We start from the raw sequence: 16,881 nt of genomic DNA, 5'->3' as shown, positions 1-16,881 counted from the left end.
AACAATCGAAACTGAATGCAATAGCGAACGGAAAAGCTCTTTCAGGCTTTTCTGATACCTTAGAACTCATCTTGCAACCGACTGCTCACAGGCATGTGTTTAAGCAGTGCCGGCGAGAATGCAGTTCCAAATCCGGGGAGAGCGGCTGTTGGGAGCGCGCGCTGATTTTTTTCCGTAACAGTAAAAACACCTTCTGAAAGTGAAAACGGGGTGCTAATGTAGGTCTTTCGTAACAGTGAGGTTTCGTAAAGCGAACGTTCGAAAAGCAGGGGACACCTGTATCAGGGAAAAGCCGGTAACTATGCCTGTGATGTCCCTATTTGCAAATGATTTTCCTATAAACTATGACTTTTTGTTAATTGTACAGAATATTTTGTCTCATTTCTACTGAATCAAAACATTAAATGTGATATGGTTCTAATGAATCTTTCGAAAGACTCGATTCTTGTAGATAAAATGGAATTCTCTTGTGGCAGTGAAGTTGCTGGTTTATACATGTGACAAAGCTAATTTTTAGAAAGGTCTTTAAATCTTTACAAGAAAGCTGATCGATAAGCTTTCACATTGCTTTAAGATCAGAATGAGTGTTTCTTTCTGTGTGCAGGACTTCACCACCTGATCTTTATTTCTTTTCTTTCCTTTCTTCTGAGCAGTCCATCAGTTTCAAGGATCACTTACTTCCTCTCTAGTTTTCTAGATTCTGAGGTGGCTGATGAGGCTGGTATAGAAATCACTGTCCATTACATAGAAGGGGCAGTCTGTGGCTAGGATCATGGGCACTTTATGACCTAGTGTATTTGTCACATGCACATCGAAACTTGCAGAGAAATGCATTGTTTGTGTTAACAGCTAACAGAACCCAAGTATATACTGGGGCAGCCCACAAGTGTCACCACACATTCTGGCACCAACATAGCATGCCCACAATACTCAGCATAACAACACAGAACACAGCAACAAAACAACAGCAAAACAAGCCTCTTTCATCCCTCCTACCCACTCACACGCCCGGTCCTCCAGCCCCAGGAAAACTGCTTTCAGGCCTCCAGTCCTTGACCTCGCAACCTCATAAATAACTGGCCTCTACTTCTGGGCAAGCTAACACAGGGCTTCAGCCTTTGTGCCACTACTTCTGAACACACCAACTTCGGTCTTCAACTTAAGGGCTTTCTACCTCCAGGCTTTGTCAATCTTTAGATATTGACCCCAGCATTCACTGATCGCAGGTCTTAACTTCAGGTCTTGACCCCAGGACTTGTCAGTCATGCATTTGACCTTCGGTCTTCAACTTCCAGACTTGCGCAGACTTATAACCCTGGTAATCTGGGGAATTGCAGGCCCTCCTGACTCCCATCCATACAGACTTCTGAACTGGGAACCAGTGTCTGACTTGGGGATTGCTGTTTTCCTCAACACCTGCAGAACCAACCTCTGGGATAACTGGCCTTCAACCACAAAGTGCTCAAAAGGGTCCTCAGACACATCTATGAGTCTTCTTCTCCACCCTTCTGGTAACCAACTTCCACGATAGGACTCAGGAGTGTCTGTTTCAGAAGTGATGTCCAGGGCATGTGAGGGATGTGGCCAATGGAGAGAAATCAGGGGCTCCATGTTGGGAATCCTGGCCCAAGAGGTGACACTGATTTTGGTTCCCTTCGCCGATAGGTTATGCAGACAACATTTGTAGTATTTTGTCCAGTGCCATGAAATGCCTACTATAAGTAGTTCAGGCCTCTGAAACAGAGATGAAGGCACTGCAGCCTGGCGCACCAAGAGTTTAATGCCAGGCGCAGGTCATGATCTTACCTTTTTCTTCAACTGATCAGAGACCATGCTGGTGTATTGAAAGTGGTAGTAAATTTCATCATGTGGAGAGGGTTGGGAGAGATACAGATGCCTCAAGATCCACAATGGAACTTTCAGTGTTAGTGCCATGAGGACAAATGTTTAGCCCCAATATGGCAAGAAGTAACCAAATGTTTGTTAATTTAACATTTAGTATTTTACCCAAGAAAGAAAATGATGGAACCAATACTGCCGTGAATTATCAATTAGCCTGTGCAGAGTTCTTGACAATGGAGGTCAGTGCGGGTGAAACTGTACTACCACTTGTTCACATTTTCAATAGGATGGCATGCAGAACCACTGAGTTTTTTTTGACGGAGTTTTTTTTTATGAAGAAGGATTGATGTTGTAAACTTATCTTGTTCTAGAGCTGATGACTTATCAAGTGACTTCAGCCTCCAGGGGATCCCAGTCCAGTCTCTTCACGGTAATCGGGAACAGTGTGACCGAGAACAGGCACTCAATGATTTCAAAGAAGGTATGTTAAAGGATGATTTCTGATGTCACAAATCATTTTGGGTTGATGTATTTATCCATTACATAGGATTTATGCACCTTTAGGGGAAAACTGAGCAGTTGCTGAACCTCAAAATGATTAGATTTAGCTTTGTTATTTTTCATCCTCTTTCTGTGATACTCCCTTGCTCACCTTATAATGTGGAATTTGTTAACTTGTTACCAAGTGTGTGAGGATGCCCAACAGTGATCATAAATTATGTCATGTAACCAAACTCAAGAACAGATTATTGGAGCACTACCGCACCGAAGTAAGCCCTTTGGCCCATCTAGTCCATGCCAAAATGTTATTCTGCCGAGTCCCATCAACCCGCACTTGGACCATAGCTCTCCATACCCCTCCTATCCATGTACTTGCCCAAACTTCTGTTAAATGTTGAAATCGAAACTGCATCCACCATTTCCGTTGGCAGCTCATTCCACACTCCCACCGCCTGCTCTAGGTGAAGGAGGTCCCTCCTCAGGTTCCCCTTAGGTATTTCACCATTACACTTAATCCGTGGCTTTTAGTTCTAGTCTCTCCCGAACTCAATGGAGAGCAATTAAAAGAGCCCCAAGTTGTCTCAATACTTATTTTAACTTAAAGAAAAAATTTGAGAGGAGGTTGGGTTGTTGGCACAGTTTAGGTGTATTGCTAAAGCACTGATCAAATAATCTTCCTTATCTCTGACCGCCCCATCTATTCACACAGCCCTTTCTTGGGTGAACATAGAAATCTACAGCACATTACAGGCCCTTCAGACCACAATGTTGTGCCAACCATGTAACCTACTCTAGAGACTGCATAGAATTTCCCTGGTGCGTAGCCCTCTATTTCTCTAAGCTCCATGTACCTATCTAAGAGGCTCTTGAAAGACCCTATTGTAACCGCTTCCACCACTGCCATTGGCAGTGCATTCCACACACCCACCACTTTCTATGTGAAAAACTTAGCCCTGACATCCCCTTGGTTCCTATTTCCAAGCACCTTAAAACTGTGCCCCCTTATGTAAGCCTCAGGCGATCCACATGATCAATGCCGCTCAATGTCTTATACACCTCTATCAGGTCACCTTTCATCCTCCTTCGCTCCAAGGAGGAAAGGCCAAGCTCACTCAACCTATTCTCATAAGGTATGCCCTCCAATCCAGGCAGCACTCTCTCAATAGTCTCCACATCCTTCCTGTAGTGAGGTGACCAGAACTGAACACAGTACTCCAAGTGGGGTCTGACCAAGGTCTTACATTGTTGTAACATTACCTTACGGTACTTGAACTCAGTCCCATGGTTGATGAATGGCAACACAATATACACCTTCTTAACACTGTCAACTGCGCAGCAGCTTTGAGTGTCCTATGGACATGGACCCCAAGATCTTTCAGATCCTCCACAATGCCAAGAGTCACCATTAATATTAATATTCTTTATAGTGCTTTGGAATATTCTTGTAAATAAAGTATTCTGACAAATTGTATTACTTCCCCTTTGCTGGGTCTGAGGAATTGTTTGCTGTGGGAGGCTATGATGTTGAAGTCTGTGTGTGAGAGTTAGGAAGGCAGAATTTTCAGGATGCGGATTCTGGAGGAGCTGTGGTGTGGACGACGCAGGGGAAGGGTGAGGATCCTGAACCTAGGATATGATGTGATGAGAGCAGAGGAGGAGAGTCAAAAGCCAGGAGATTTTATAATCTGATTGTGATATAACAAGTCTGTAGATGACATCACCGGAAAGTAAGAGAACATAAAACACTATTGCACTATACAGGCAATTCAGCCCACTATGTTATGCCAACCTTCTAACTTGCTGTAAGATCAATCTAACCCTTCCCTCCTACAAAATCATCCATTTTTGATATCATCCATGTGCCTAGGAGTTTCTTAAATGTCCCTATTTTATCTGCCTCCTTCAACACACTCTACACTTTCCTCTAATTGTCTTAAAATTATGCACCCTGCTATTAACAATTTCCATCCTGGAAAAAAGAACCTCTGGCTATCCACTCGATCCATGCCTTTTATCATCTTGTACACCTCTATCAAGTCACCTCTTGTCCTTTGCTTCTAAGAAATAAACCCTCACTCACTCAACCTGTCCTCATAAGAACTGATCACCAATCCAAAAAACATCCTAGTAAATCTCTCTGCACCCTCTCTAAAGCTTCAAGGGAATATGGAAGGAAAATCGGAAATCTGAAGTTAAATGCTGAGGCTTTATAAAGCATTGATCAGACTGCATTTGGAGTATTGTGAGCAGTTTTAGGCCCCATATCTAATAAAGGTCATGCTGGCATTGGAGAGGGTCCAGAGAAGTTCACGAGAATGATCCTGGGTTTGAAAGGGTTGATATATGAACAGCATTTCATGGGTCTGGACCTGTACTCAGTGGGGTTTAGAAGATTAAGTGGACATGCAGAGGATGATTCCAACAGTAAGGAAGTCCAGGACCAAAGGGCACAGTCTCAGAATACAAGGATGTCCATTTTAAAAAAGAAATGTTAGATTTTGGGTTGTGACTATAGGAAAACTGGCTGGAGTCACTTAGCCTTTTCGTGTAAGGGTGTTTATTGGGTGTGTCAAAATAAAAATTACAAAAATTAGCAAAAATATTGAAAAGAAAATTGCCAAAGATAACTACCAGAAAACACAATAATAGTTCCATATTATTTTGGTCCAGTGTGAACTCTTGGCAGCCCTGATCTCCCTCTTACTGAGAGCAAAGACCCTGATTTTTAATTACCCACAAAGGTAACTTGAGACTAAACGTGAATTAGAATATGATGCACCTCACAATGTAGTTACAATCATACGACAAAATCAACAGAAGTATCTATCTGAAATTCAATATACAAACAACATATACACACTTGCACATCCCAATTACTAAAGAAATTGAATACTTCAGCTGTGTATGCCAGGAAAGGCACCATAACGTCAACTCAAGTGCATCAGCTCAGTTTAATAGGTTTCAATAGGTACATTTAATGTCAGAGAAATGTATACAATATACATCCTGAAATTCTTCTTCTTCATAAGCATCCACAGAAACAGAGGAGTACCCCGAAGAATGAATGACAGTTAGAACCCGAAAGCCCCCCCCCAGCTCTCCCCTCCCATGCATAAGCAGCAGCAAAGCAGTGACCCCATTCTGAGAATACACCAGGGAAGACAGCAGAATGACGAGTGAGTTAGTGTGTTTGTTTACAAAGTGCCCTCCATCACAAATGAGGAGGAATCTCTTTAGCCAGAGGGTGGTGAATCTGTGGAATTCATTGCCACAGATGTAAAGTCATTGAGTGTATTTAAAGTGGGGGTTAATAGCTTCTTAATTAGTAAGTACTTTAAAGGTTATGTGAGGAATGCAGGAGAATGGGGTTGAGAAGGAAAATAAATCAGCCATGGTTGAATGGTGGAGCAGCCATGATGGGCTGAATGACCTAATTCTGTTCCTATGTCATATAGGACTAGACCCACTGAATAATTGCTTGTGGTGAAATTTTTAGCAGTGGTAGTTTATTGATGTGATAGTTAGGAGTTGATAGGCACTGATTATGAAGAGTGTGTTAAACCTCTAACTTCTTCCCAGATCTTATTACCCCATGATACTATGATTATTTATGAAGGTAAGTATTGTGTGATCGACGCTAGACCTCAGCTCTTCCCATGGCACTCTGAGATGCCTTCTCATTAGTCCTCACACCAGCCACCATTTCTTCAGAACAGTAATGATTTATAAAGATTAGCTTTATTTTTCAGGTATACATAAAAACACAGTGAAATGTGTCGATCAAATGTATTTCCATAATACCATAAAATATAGGAGCAGAATTAGGTATTTGGTCCATTGAGTCTGTCCACCATTTCATCATGGTTGATCCATTTTTCCTCTCCGCCCCAATCTCTTACCTTTCCACCCCCTCCCCCCATATTCCTTCATGCCCTGACCAATCAAGAATCTATCAACCTCTCCCTTAAATATACATAAGTTTCTGCTTCCATAGCTCCTTGTGGCAACTAATTCCACAGATTCACCACTCTCTGGCAAAAGAAATTCCTCCTCAATTCCATTTCAAAAAGACAGCCCTCTATTCTGAGGCTGTATCCTCTGGTCTTAGATTTTCCCACCATAGGAAATATCCTCTCCACATCCACTCTATCAAGGCCTTTTCACCATTCGATAGTTTCTATGAGGTCACCCCTCATTCTTCTGAGTTCTCATGAATACAGGCCTAGAGCCATCAGATGCTCTTCATATGACAAGCTATTCAATCCTGGAATCAATTTTGTGAATCTCCTTTGAACCTTCTCTAGTTTCACCACATCCTTTCTAAGATATGGGGCCCAAACCTACTCACAATACCAAAAGTGAGACCTTATAAAGTATCAACACTATGTCCTTGCTTTAATATTCTAGTCCTCCTGAAATGAATGCTAACATTGCATTTGCCTTCCTCACCACAGACTCAACTTGTAAATTAGCCTTCAGGAAATCCTCTGCAAGGACTCCCAAGTCTCTTTGCACCTCAGGTTATTTTTCTCTATTCAGAAAAGTCAACCCTTTTGTTTCTTCTATTAAAGTGCATGACCATACATTTCCTGACACTATTCCATCTGCCATTTCTTTGCCCATTCTCCTAATCTCTCTAAGTCCTTCTGTAGCCTACTTCTTCAAAACTACCTGCCCCTCCACCTAATTTCATACTACCTGGCAAACTTTGCAACAAAGCCATCAATTCCGTCATCCAAATCATTGACAGATAACCATATAACAATTACAACACGGAAACAGGCCATCTCAGCCCTTCTAGTTCGTGCCGAACTGTTACTCTCACCTAGTCCCACCAACCTGCACTCAGCCCATAATCCTCCATTCCTTTCCTGTCCATATATCTATCCAATTTAACTTTAAACGACAACATCGAACCTGCCTCAACCACTTCTGCTGGAAGCTCGTACCACACAGCTACCACTCTCTGAGTAAAGAAGTTCCCCCTCATGTTACCCCAAAACTTTTGCCCTTAACTCTCAACTCATGTCCTCTTGTTTGAATCTCCCCCATTCTCAATGGAAAAAGCCAATCCACGTCAACTCTATCAATCCCCCTCATAATTTTAAACACTTCTATCAAGTCCCCCTCAACCTTCTACGCTCCAAAGAATAAAGACCTAACTTGTTCAACCTTTCTCTGTAACTTAGGAGATGAAACCCAGGGAACATTTTAGTAGATCTCCTCTGTACTCTCCCAATTTTATTGACATCTTTCCTATAATTGGGTGACCAGAAATGTACACAATACTCCAAATTTGGCCTTACCAATGCCTTATACAATTTTAACATTACACCCCAACTCCTATACTCAATGCTCTGATTTATAAAGGCCAGCATACCAAAAGCTTTCTTCACCACCTTATCCACATGAGATTCCACCTTTAGGGAACTATGCACCATTATTCCTAGATCCCTGTGTTCTACAGCATTCTTCAGTGCCCTACCGTTTACCATGTATGCCCTATTTTGAATAGTCCTACTAAAATGTAGCACCTCATATTTTTCAGCATTAAACTCCATCTGCCATCTTTCAGCCCACTCTTCTAACTGGCCTAAATCTCTCTGCAAGCTTTGAAAACCTACTTCATTATCCACAATGCCACCTGTCTTAGTATCATCTGCATACTTAATAATCCAATTTACCACCCCATCATCCAGATCATTAATATATATGACAAACAACATTGGACCCAGTACAGATCCCTGAGGCATAACGCTACACACCGTCCTCCAATCTGACACACAGTTATCCACCACTACTCTTTGGCGTCTCCCATCCAGCCACTGCTGAATCCATTTTACTACTTCGATATTAATGCCTAACGATTGAACCTTCCTAACTAACCTTCCGTGTGGAACCTTGTCAAAGGCCTTACTGAAGTCCATATAGACAACATCCACCGCTTTACCTTCATCAACTTTCCTGGTAACCTCATCAAAAAATTCAATAAGATTTGTCAAACATGACCTTCCACGCACAAATCCATGTTGACTGTTCCTAATCAGACCCTGAATATCCAGATAATTATATATCCCATCTCTAAGAATACTTTCCATCAATTTACCCACTGCTGACGTCAAACTCACAGGCCGATAATTGCTAGGTTACTCTTAGAACCCTCTTTCAACAATGGAACCACATGAGCAATACGCCAATCCACTGGCACCATCCCCGTTTCTGATGACATTTGAAATATTTCTGTCAGAGCCCCTGCTATTTCTGCACTAACTTTCTTCAAGGTCCAAGGGAATATTTTGTCCGGACCTGAAGACTTATCCACTTTTATATTCCTTAAAAGCGCCAGTACTTCCTCTTCTTTAATCGTCATACTTTCCATAACTACCCTTCTTGTTTCCTTTACCTGACACAATTCAATATCCTTCTCAGTGAATACCATAGAAAAGAAATCGTTCAAAATCTCCCCTATCTCTTTTGGCTCCGCACGTAGCCGTCCGCTCTGATTCTCTAAGGGACCAATTTTATTCCTCACTATCTTTTTGCTATTAATATAACTGAATCCAAATCCCTTTGGATTTATTTTCACCTTACTTGCCAAAGCAACCTCATATCTTCTTTTAGCTTTTTTAATTTCTCCAACCTGCCTATATTTATTGTAGATCCCTCTCTTTTTCCGAACCAAGTTTCCAATATCCCTTGAAAACCATGGCTCTCTCAAACTTTTAACCTTTCCTTTCAACCTTTCAACCTAACAGGAACATAAAGATCCTGTACCCTCAAAATTTCACCTTTAAATGACCTCCTTATCTCTATTACATCCTTCCCATAAAACAAATTGTCCCAATCCACTCCTTCTGAATCCTTTCGCATCTCCTCAAAGTTAGCCTTTCTCTAATCAAAAATCTCAACCCTGCGTCCAGTCCTATCCTTCTCCATAATTATATTGAAACTAATGGTAGTGTGATCACTGGACCCAAAGTGCTCCCCAACACATACCTCCGTCACCTGCCCTATCTCATTCCCTAACAGGAGATCCAACACTGCCCCTTCTGTAGTTGGTACCTCTATGTTTTGCTGCAAAAAACTATCTTGCGCTCATTTGACAAACTCCAAACCATCGAGCCCTTTTACAGAATGGAAACGTAAAATGAATCTGTCTCACCACAGACCCCTATGGAACACCACTAGACACCGGCAGCCAACAGAAAAAGCTCCATTTATTCCCACTTTTTGCCTCCTGCCAATCAGCCACTGCTTTATCCATGCTAGAATCTTTCATGTAATACCACGGGCTCGTAGCTTGTTAAGCAGCCTCATGTGGAACCTTGTCAAAGGCCTTCTGAAAATCCAAATACACAACTGATTCTCCTTTGTGTATCCTGCTTGTTATTTCTACAAAAAATTCCAACAGATTTGTCAGGCAAGATTTTCCCTTGAGGAAACCATGCTGACCATGGCCTATTTTATCATGTGGCTTCAAGTATTCTGAGACTTCGTCCTCAATAATGAACTCCAACATCTTCCCAACCACTGAGGCCAAACTAACTGGCCTATAGTTTCCTCCTCCTGCCTCTCTCTCTTCTTGAAGAGTGGAGTGACATTTGCAATTTTCCAGTCTTCCAGAACCATTCCAGAATCTAGTGATTCTTGAAAGATCATTACTAATGCCTCCACGATCTCTTCAGCCACCTCTTTCAGAACTCTGGTATGTATGCCAATTGGTCCAGGTGACTTAACTACCTTCAGACCTTTCAGTTTCCTTAGAACCTTCTCTTTAGTTGTGGTAACTTCACACACTTCATGCTCCCTGACACCTGGATGAGCTTCCACCATACTGCTGGTGTCTTCCACAGTGAAGACTGATGCAAAATACTTATTCAGGTCATCTGTCATTTCATTGTCCCCCATTACTATCCCTTCACCATTGTTTTCCAGAGCTCCGATATCCTGTTTTCCAGAGGTCCGATATCCACTCTCTGTTACACCTTGTGTATCTGATCCTGAGCAGCCACAAAAAGGTGATGAGTTGCTGGTGTCACATAAACAAAGCATCAGAAACCTGTCAGACGACTGTTGACAGGGAACCAAGCTCAGGGGCACTGGGTCAGGAAATGGCATGGACATGATAAGAGAGACTGAATCCACAAAGTTGCTGGGGAGTGGGAGTAGGGTTCAGAGTCTGGAGTGGGGTGGGAGGGGTTGAGGGCTGAGTCCAGTGTGTGTGTGGTGAGGTGGGAGTGAGGGAGGGGTTTTTCGGAAATGCATTTGATTTCTTCAAAATGACTGCAAGCTCCTCTTCCCTGCAGGCAGAGTTCGAATTCTTATCGCAACAGATCTTGCTTCGCGTGGCCTTGATGTGCATGATATCACACACGTATTCAATTTTGACTTTCCTCGCAATATGGAAGAGTACGTGCACAGAATTGGACGGACCGGCAGAGCAGGGTAGGTATTGGTTTGTGCTGCTGTGGACATTGGTTCCAACCCTGAGTTACCTGATGAAAGGTGCCAGCCTGAAGCATTGACTGTTTATACCCCTCCATAGATGCTGCCTGACCCACTGAGTTCCTCCAGCATTTTTGAGCTCTTCAGGTTTTCCAGTATTTTGTGTTTGTGGTTGGTTATCCAGTCCTTCACTTAATCTTGTATTTACTACCAGCTAATTCCCCTAGGTTATTTGTGTGAAAACGCCAGCCCATTGTCCCTCTGACCAAGAGCAATTACTGGCTCTTTTACTTTTCACAGGGCCAAGTTGTAAGCTTCCTTCAATGCTGTATACTTCCCAGTACTTCATGCAGATCCCCGGAATTTTATGGAGTCACTTTTGTTTGAAATGTATTCTGTTCCCTTTTCAGGCGCAAGGGACAAGCTATAACACTTGTTACAAGAAGCAACTGGAGATTTGCTGCTGAGTTGATTGGAATTCTGGAACGATCGAGTCAGGTATATTTTAGTTCTGTTGGCATTACACTTCAGTAACTCATTGGTCAGTTCGACTTGCTTTCCTATTCCATCAGGAGCAGGTGAATGGGCTTTGTTTTAGTGTATGCTGAGCACCAGTTGCAAACTGAATGAGTTTGGATGAAATGATGCCCCAATTTATGGCTGAAAAGCTTAAAAGAGAGATCTACGTTTAACGCAATTTGAAGTATCTTCTACACCTCATCTTTCATAAGATGTTCACATCTTAAGATCATATCACATTACATGAGATAAAGGAAAATCCTTTCAGTTGGGATTGCACTAGCAAATCATCCAATCCAACTTTTCATTAAATAGTTCAGTCATGGTGAGTGGTGAACTGAATAGAATGTATCCAGCATTAAAGGCCAAAGGGTGGCCTGATAGAGGACATGAGTTTATGAAAGGGTTTGATTGGTTAGATTTTCAGAATAAGGTTCAATTTATGAGGGAAACCAAAGGCGACTGAATCAGAATCAGGTTTAATATCACTGATATTATTCATTGATGAAATGCGTCATGGTAGTGTAGTGGTTAGCGCAATGCTATTACAGCTCGGGGCATCTGGGTTCAGTTTTAATTCCAGCACTATTTATAAAACATTTGTACGTCCTTTCCATGAGTACGTGTGTTTCCTCCAGGTGTTCTGGTTTCCTCTCACAGTCCAAAGACGTACCAGTTAGTAGGTTAATTGGTCATTGTAAATTATCCTGTAGATAAGCTAAGGTTAAATAAGTGGGTTGCTGGGCTGTGCGGCTCATTGGTTCAGAAGGGCCTGCTCTGCATTATATCTCTAATTAATTAATTCATTGACTTGCATCATGAAATAGTTGTTTTGTGACAGCAGTACAGTGCAATACAAAAAAAAATCACAATAAATTACAATAAGAAATATTTTTAAAACTGACTAGTGAGGTTCATGGTTCATTCAAAAATTCTTATGGTAGAAGGGAAGATGTTAGAAATCTACAGTGTATTACAGGCCCTTCAGCCTACAATTTTGTAAGCTACTCTAGAAACTGCCTGGAATTTCCCTACCACATAGCTGTCTATTTTTCTATGCTCCATGTACTTATCTAAGAGTCTCTTAAAGGACCCTATCATGTCTGCCTCTACCATCATCACTGGCAATGCATTCCACGCACCTACCATTCTCTGTGTGGAAAAACTTGCATCTGACATTCCCCCTTCTACCTACTTCGAAGCACCTTAAAATCATGCCCCCTCATGTTAGCCATTTCAGCCCTGAGAAACAACCTCTGGCTATCCACACGATCAAGACCCTTCATCATCTTATACACCTCTCATCCTCAATCATTCCAATGAGAAAAGGCCAAGTTCACTCAACCTATTCTCATAAAGGCATGCTCTCAATTCCAGGCAACGTCCTTGTAAATCTCCTCTGCACTCTCTCTATAGTATCCACATCCTTCCTGTAGGGCGGTGACCAGAGATGAACATAGTACTCCAAGTGAGGTCTAACTAAGGTCTTGTATAGCTGTAACATTACCTCAAGTCTCTTGAACTCAATCCTACAGTTGATGAATGCCAACACACCTTAAGCCTTCTTAACAACACTGTCAACCTGTGCAGCAGCTTTGAGTGTCCTATGGACATAGACCCCAAGATCCCGCTGATCCTCCACACTGCCAGGAGTCTTACCATTAATATTATACTCTGTCTTCAAAATTGACCTACCAAAATGAAGCACTTCACACTTACCTGGGTTGAACTCCATCTGCCCAGTTCTGCATCCTATCGATTTTGCATTGTAACCTCTGACAACCCTTCAGACTATCCATAACACCCCCAACTTTTGTGTCATCAGCAAACTTACTAACCCACCCTTCTACTTCCTCATCCAGGTCATTTATAAAAATCACAAAGAGGAAGGTCCCAGAACAGACCCTTCCGGAAATGTTCATGTTGTTCCTAAAACATTTAGCAAGTCTCTTGGGTTTCCTGTACCTTCTCCCTAATGGTAGTAATGAGAAGAGGGCATGTCCTGGATGGTGGGGATCCTGAATGATGGATGCTGCCTTCTTGAGGTATTGCCTATTGAAGATGTCCTTGATGGTAGGTAGGCTAGTGCCTGTAATGGAGCTGGCTGAGTTTACAACTCTCTGCAGTTTTATTCGACCCTGTGCATTGGAGCCTCCACATCAGATTGTGATGCAGCCAGTTAGAATACTCTGCACAGTACCTCTGTAGAAAATGTGCTGCAGACATACCAAAGCTCCACAGACCTCTAATGAAGTATAGCCGCTGACATGCCTTCTTCATAATTGCATCAAGATGTTGGGCACAGGATAGATCTTCAGGGCTGTGGACACCCAGGAGCTTAAACTGCTCATCCTTTCAACTGCCGACCCTCTCAATGAGGACTCGTGTGTGTTCTCCCAACTTCCCCTCCTTGCATTTCACAATCAGTTCTTTTGTCTTAACTGCTGTTGAGTGTAAGGTCATTGTTGCGATATTACTCAACCAGCTGGCTGTAAAAAAAAATATGGCAATTAATAAATCCAATGGACACAAGCTTTAACTCAAGATTAGGAAGAATCTTGAATTAGAAGAGCTTGCTACCGTGATTAATAGTTAAGATGAAAACAGACAAAAAGATAAATAAGTTTACTGAAAGGATAGCACAGTGGTATGGGAAAGGTGTAGACTATAAACACAGATGTAGATCAGTCAGAATGAATGGTCTGATTCAAGTTCATTTGTCACTCAACCATATAAATATATACCACCAAACAAAACAACTTCCCTCCAGATCAAATTGCGCAGCACATTACATATTGCTCACACACAACACATAAAGTAATATTATCACAAATAAGTTAACAAATAATAAAATATATTCTAGAAGATTGACATTTAGCATAAGGTGCATTTATGACTCAAGTTAAAAAGTAAATAATAAAATGCTTCTGGAGCTTCACACATGATGAGACTTGGGTGGTGGCAGGGTGTTCAGTAGTCTTATGGCCTGGGGGAAGAAGCTGTTTCCTATCCTAATAGTCCTTGACCTAATGCTGCAATACTTCCTGCCTGATGGTAGGATGTCAAAGAGATTGTTAGATGGCTGGGAGGGATTCCATGCAGTAAGCTGCTGTAGTCCTGTCTATGCGTCTCTGTCAGCCATGTGAGTCTGTTCTCTTGCTTCACTACCACAACCCTGTTTAGTTGTATAACTTCTCACGTGCAGCCAGTTCCTGTAGAGTTACTGATGATGGCTGAGAGGTACAAACAGGACAGAATGAAGAAGGAGTACGATCGGGAGATGGCAGCCTCCTCTAATGAAAGGCACAGAGACCACAGGCGTGGCCGCAGGGACTGGAACAAAGTAAGATCAGTAATCACAATTCCAGCTGTTCTGTGTTCATGCATCTTTAAAAATCAGGCTATTCCTTGATTCAATATTTGAATCTTTTGTTTTTGCTAATTGTTAGTGATGGTCTCTGACCAAGTTACTGTAGTACGACTAATGATGGTGGCACTTGCACTGGGAAAGATGTCTTTCTCAGTGAAAGAAATAAGTCAGGAAACAAAAATCTGAGGATTATTTTTCTTCAAAATTACGTCGAATGATAGTGAATATTAAAAGCAAGCATTTTCAGTTGCTACACACAAAATACTGGAGGAAATCAGCAGGCCAGGCAGCACCTATGGAAACGAGTCAACAGTCGTCGTTTTGGGCTGAGACCCCTCCTGATGAAGGGCCTTGGCCCAAAACATCAAATGTTTACTCTTCCATAGATGCTGCCTGGACTGCTGAGTTCCTCCAGCATTTTGTGTGTATTACTTTGATTTCCAGCATCTGCAGATTTTCTCTTGTTTGAGTTTCAGTTGATTAAAGCCAAACATTGGGATAATTTATACAAATTTTTATCTTTTCAGAGAAACTAACGTGATGACCCTGTAATCTATTATAATGGAAAAATAAAACCTGAATTCTGCTGCACAGGAAAATGCAAGTTCCTATCCAGACCCTAGCCCAAAGTATGTGAACACTACATTTCACTTTTCACTATTTGAAAATATTTTCTTTGGATGATTTTTTTTTTGGTAAACATGTTGTTTTCTACCGAGACTGCTCCTTGGCCAAAGGTGGTGGATGTAGTTCCACCCTATGGCAGAGGTGCTGTCCCTGTATCTTGATGTTAGCTTTCTGGAAAGTTATTGTATATTATTCAAAGGTGAATAAACATAAACTCATATTAAAAACACTTGTCAGTGTATAATCTGTTATATCTAAGGTTCAGGAGCATCCTGTGTTCAGATTTCCTAATGTAGCATAATACATCCTTATGCTGGTACAGTTCATGCATTTGGCATATTGCATTATAGAAGTGGAGTTTGTAGGAACCAGTGCTGCATTGACTAAGGTCTCATTTTGTGCTTTGGATAAGACCTGACATTAATGCCTAATGTATGTAAATCAACCTCCCTTGCTTCAGCAATGAACAGGCTCTGCGCAGGCTTGAATATGAGTATGTCGCCACTGATTCATCTGTTCAGTAATCTTAGAAGGTTAAGCTTAACCCAAAGTTCAAGTTCAAAGTAAATTTATTATTACTGTATATGTACAGTCTTGTATATAAAGTTCGGATGTCTTAAGATTTTTGCAACAGTACTGTAGTAATTTTATATATTGCACTGTGCTGCTGCCACAAAAACAAATTTCATGACATATGTGAGAGATAATAAACTTGATATTGATATTGGTCATTTGTGGACTGAGAGTGGGAAGGGGGTAGGGAATCATAGTTAGGAAAGGGGGGAGGGAGCAGGAATCACCATAGATACATTCTGTAATGATCAGTAAACCAATTGCTTGAGATCAAATGACCTTGCCTGGTGTCTCAGGGCTGAGTGTGTTTACACCCGCACCACTCCCAGCCCCTGGCAGTCCTCTACCACCTGTACCACACCCCTCCCAAGGGGCTTCACCTTTGCCTTTCCCTGACAGAATGTAGGAGGTTAAAATACCTATTTGGTTTCTGTGAATGATACCTGGCTAAATAATGATGAATTTCTGGCTTGACCATGAAGTTCAGGAACTTACTGCCCTTCAACCTATCAGGCTCCTGAACTAGTGTGTCAGATCTACAAACTCACTCTCCACTCGGTGTTGACAAATACAGTACTGAATGTCACTATATACTACCCTGAAATTAATTTTCATGTAGGCATTCACAATAGATACAAAGTAACACAATAGAATCAATGAAAAGCTGCACACAAAGACAAACAGCCAATGTACAAAAGACAACACATCGTGCAAATATTTTCTAAAAAAAACAAAATAATAATAAATAATATTGAGAACATGAGTTGTAGAGTCTTGAAAGTGAGCCCATAGGTTGTGGAATCAGTTCAGTGTTGAGATGAATTAAATTATCCCCGCTGGTTCAGGAACTTCCACAACTTGGTAGTCAAGCCAAAAATTTATCATTACGTACCCAGATATCATTCACAGAAGTAGAATGGGATTTTTACCCTGTGGCTTCTCCTACATTCTGTCAAGGAAATGCTGTTCAGCAAGCTGAAAGTTAAATTCTGTTCAAAGTACTT

General features: G+C 41.6%; 1 protein-coding gene across 1 annotated transcript in view; it reads left to right on the top strand.

Annotated features, from left to right (window-relative positions):
* ddx43 (DEAD (Asp-Glu-Ala-Asp) box polypeptide 43) overlaps positions 1–15,473 on the top strand; it is a 78,935-nt gene extending 63,462 nt beyond the window's left edge. Inside the window, exons 13-17 of the mRNA XM_072280388.1 lie at positions 2,214–2,323; positions 10,650–10,788; positions 11,199–11,286; positions 14,513–14,650; positions 15,205–15,473. Of these exons, the coding sequence (XP_072136489.1) occupies positions 2,214–2,323; positions 10,650–10,788; positions 11,199–11,286; positions 14,513–14,650; positions 15,205–15,213 (484 nt within the window). The 3' untranslated portion in view covers positions 15,214–15,473. The remainder of the gene's footprint in view (positions 1–2,213; positions 2,324–10,649; positions 10,789–11,198; positions 11,287–14,512; positions 14,651–15,204) is intronic.
* The last annotated feature ends 1,408 nt before the right edge of the window (positions 15,474–16,881 follow it).

This window comes from Mobula birostris, chromosome 2, assembly GCF_030028105.1.
Source record: "Mobula birostris isolate sMobBir1 chromosome 2, sMobBir1.hap1, whole genome shotgun sequence".
In the NCBI taxonomy this organism is placed as follows: domain Eukaryota; kingdom Metazoa; phylum Chordata; class Chondrichthyes; order Myliobatiformes; family Myliobatidae; genus Mobula; species Mobula birostris.
The sequence above is the reverse complement of the archived record's forward strand: the minus strand, read 5'-3'. Positions and strand labels throughout refer to the sequence as shown.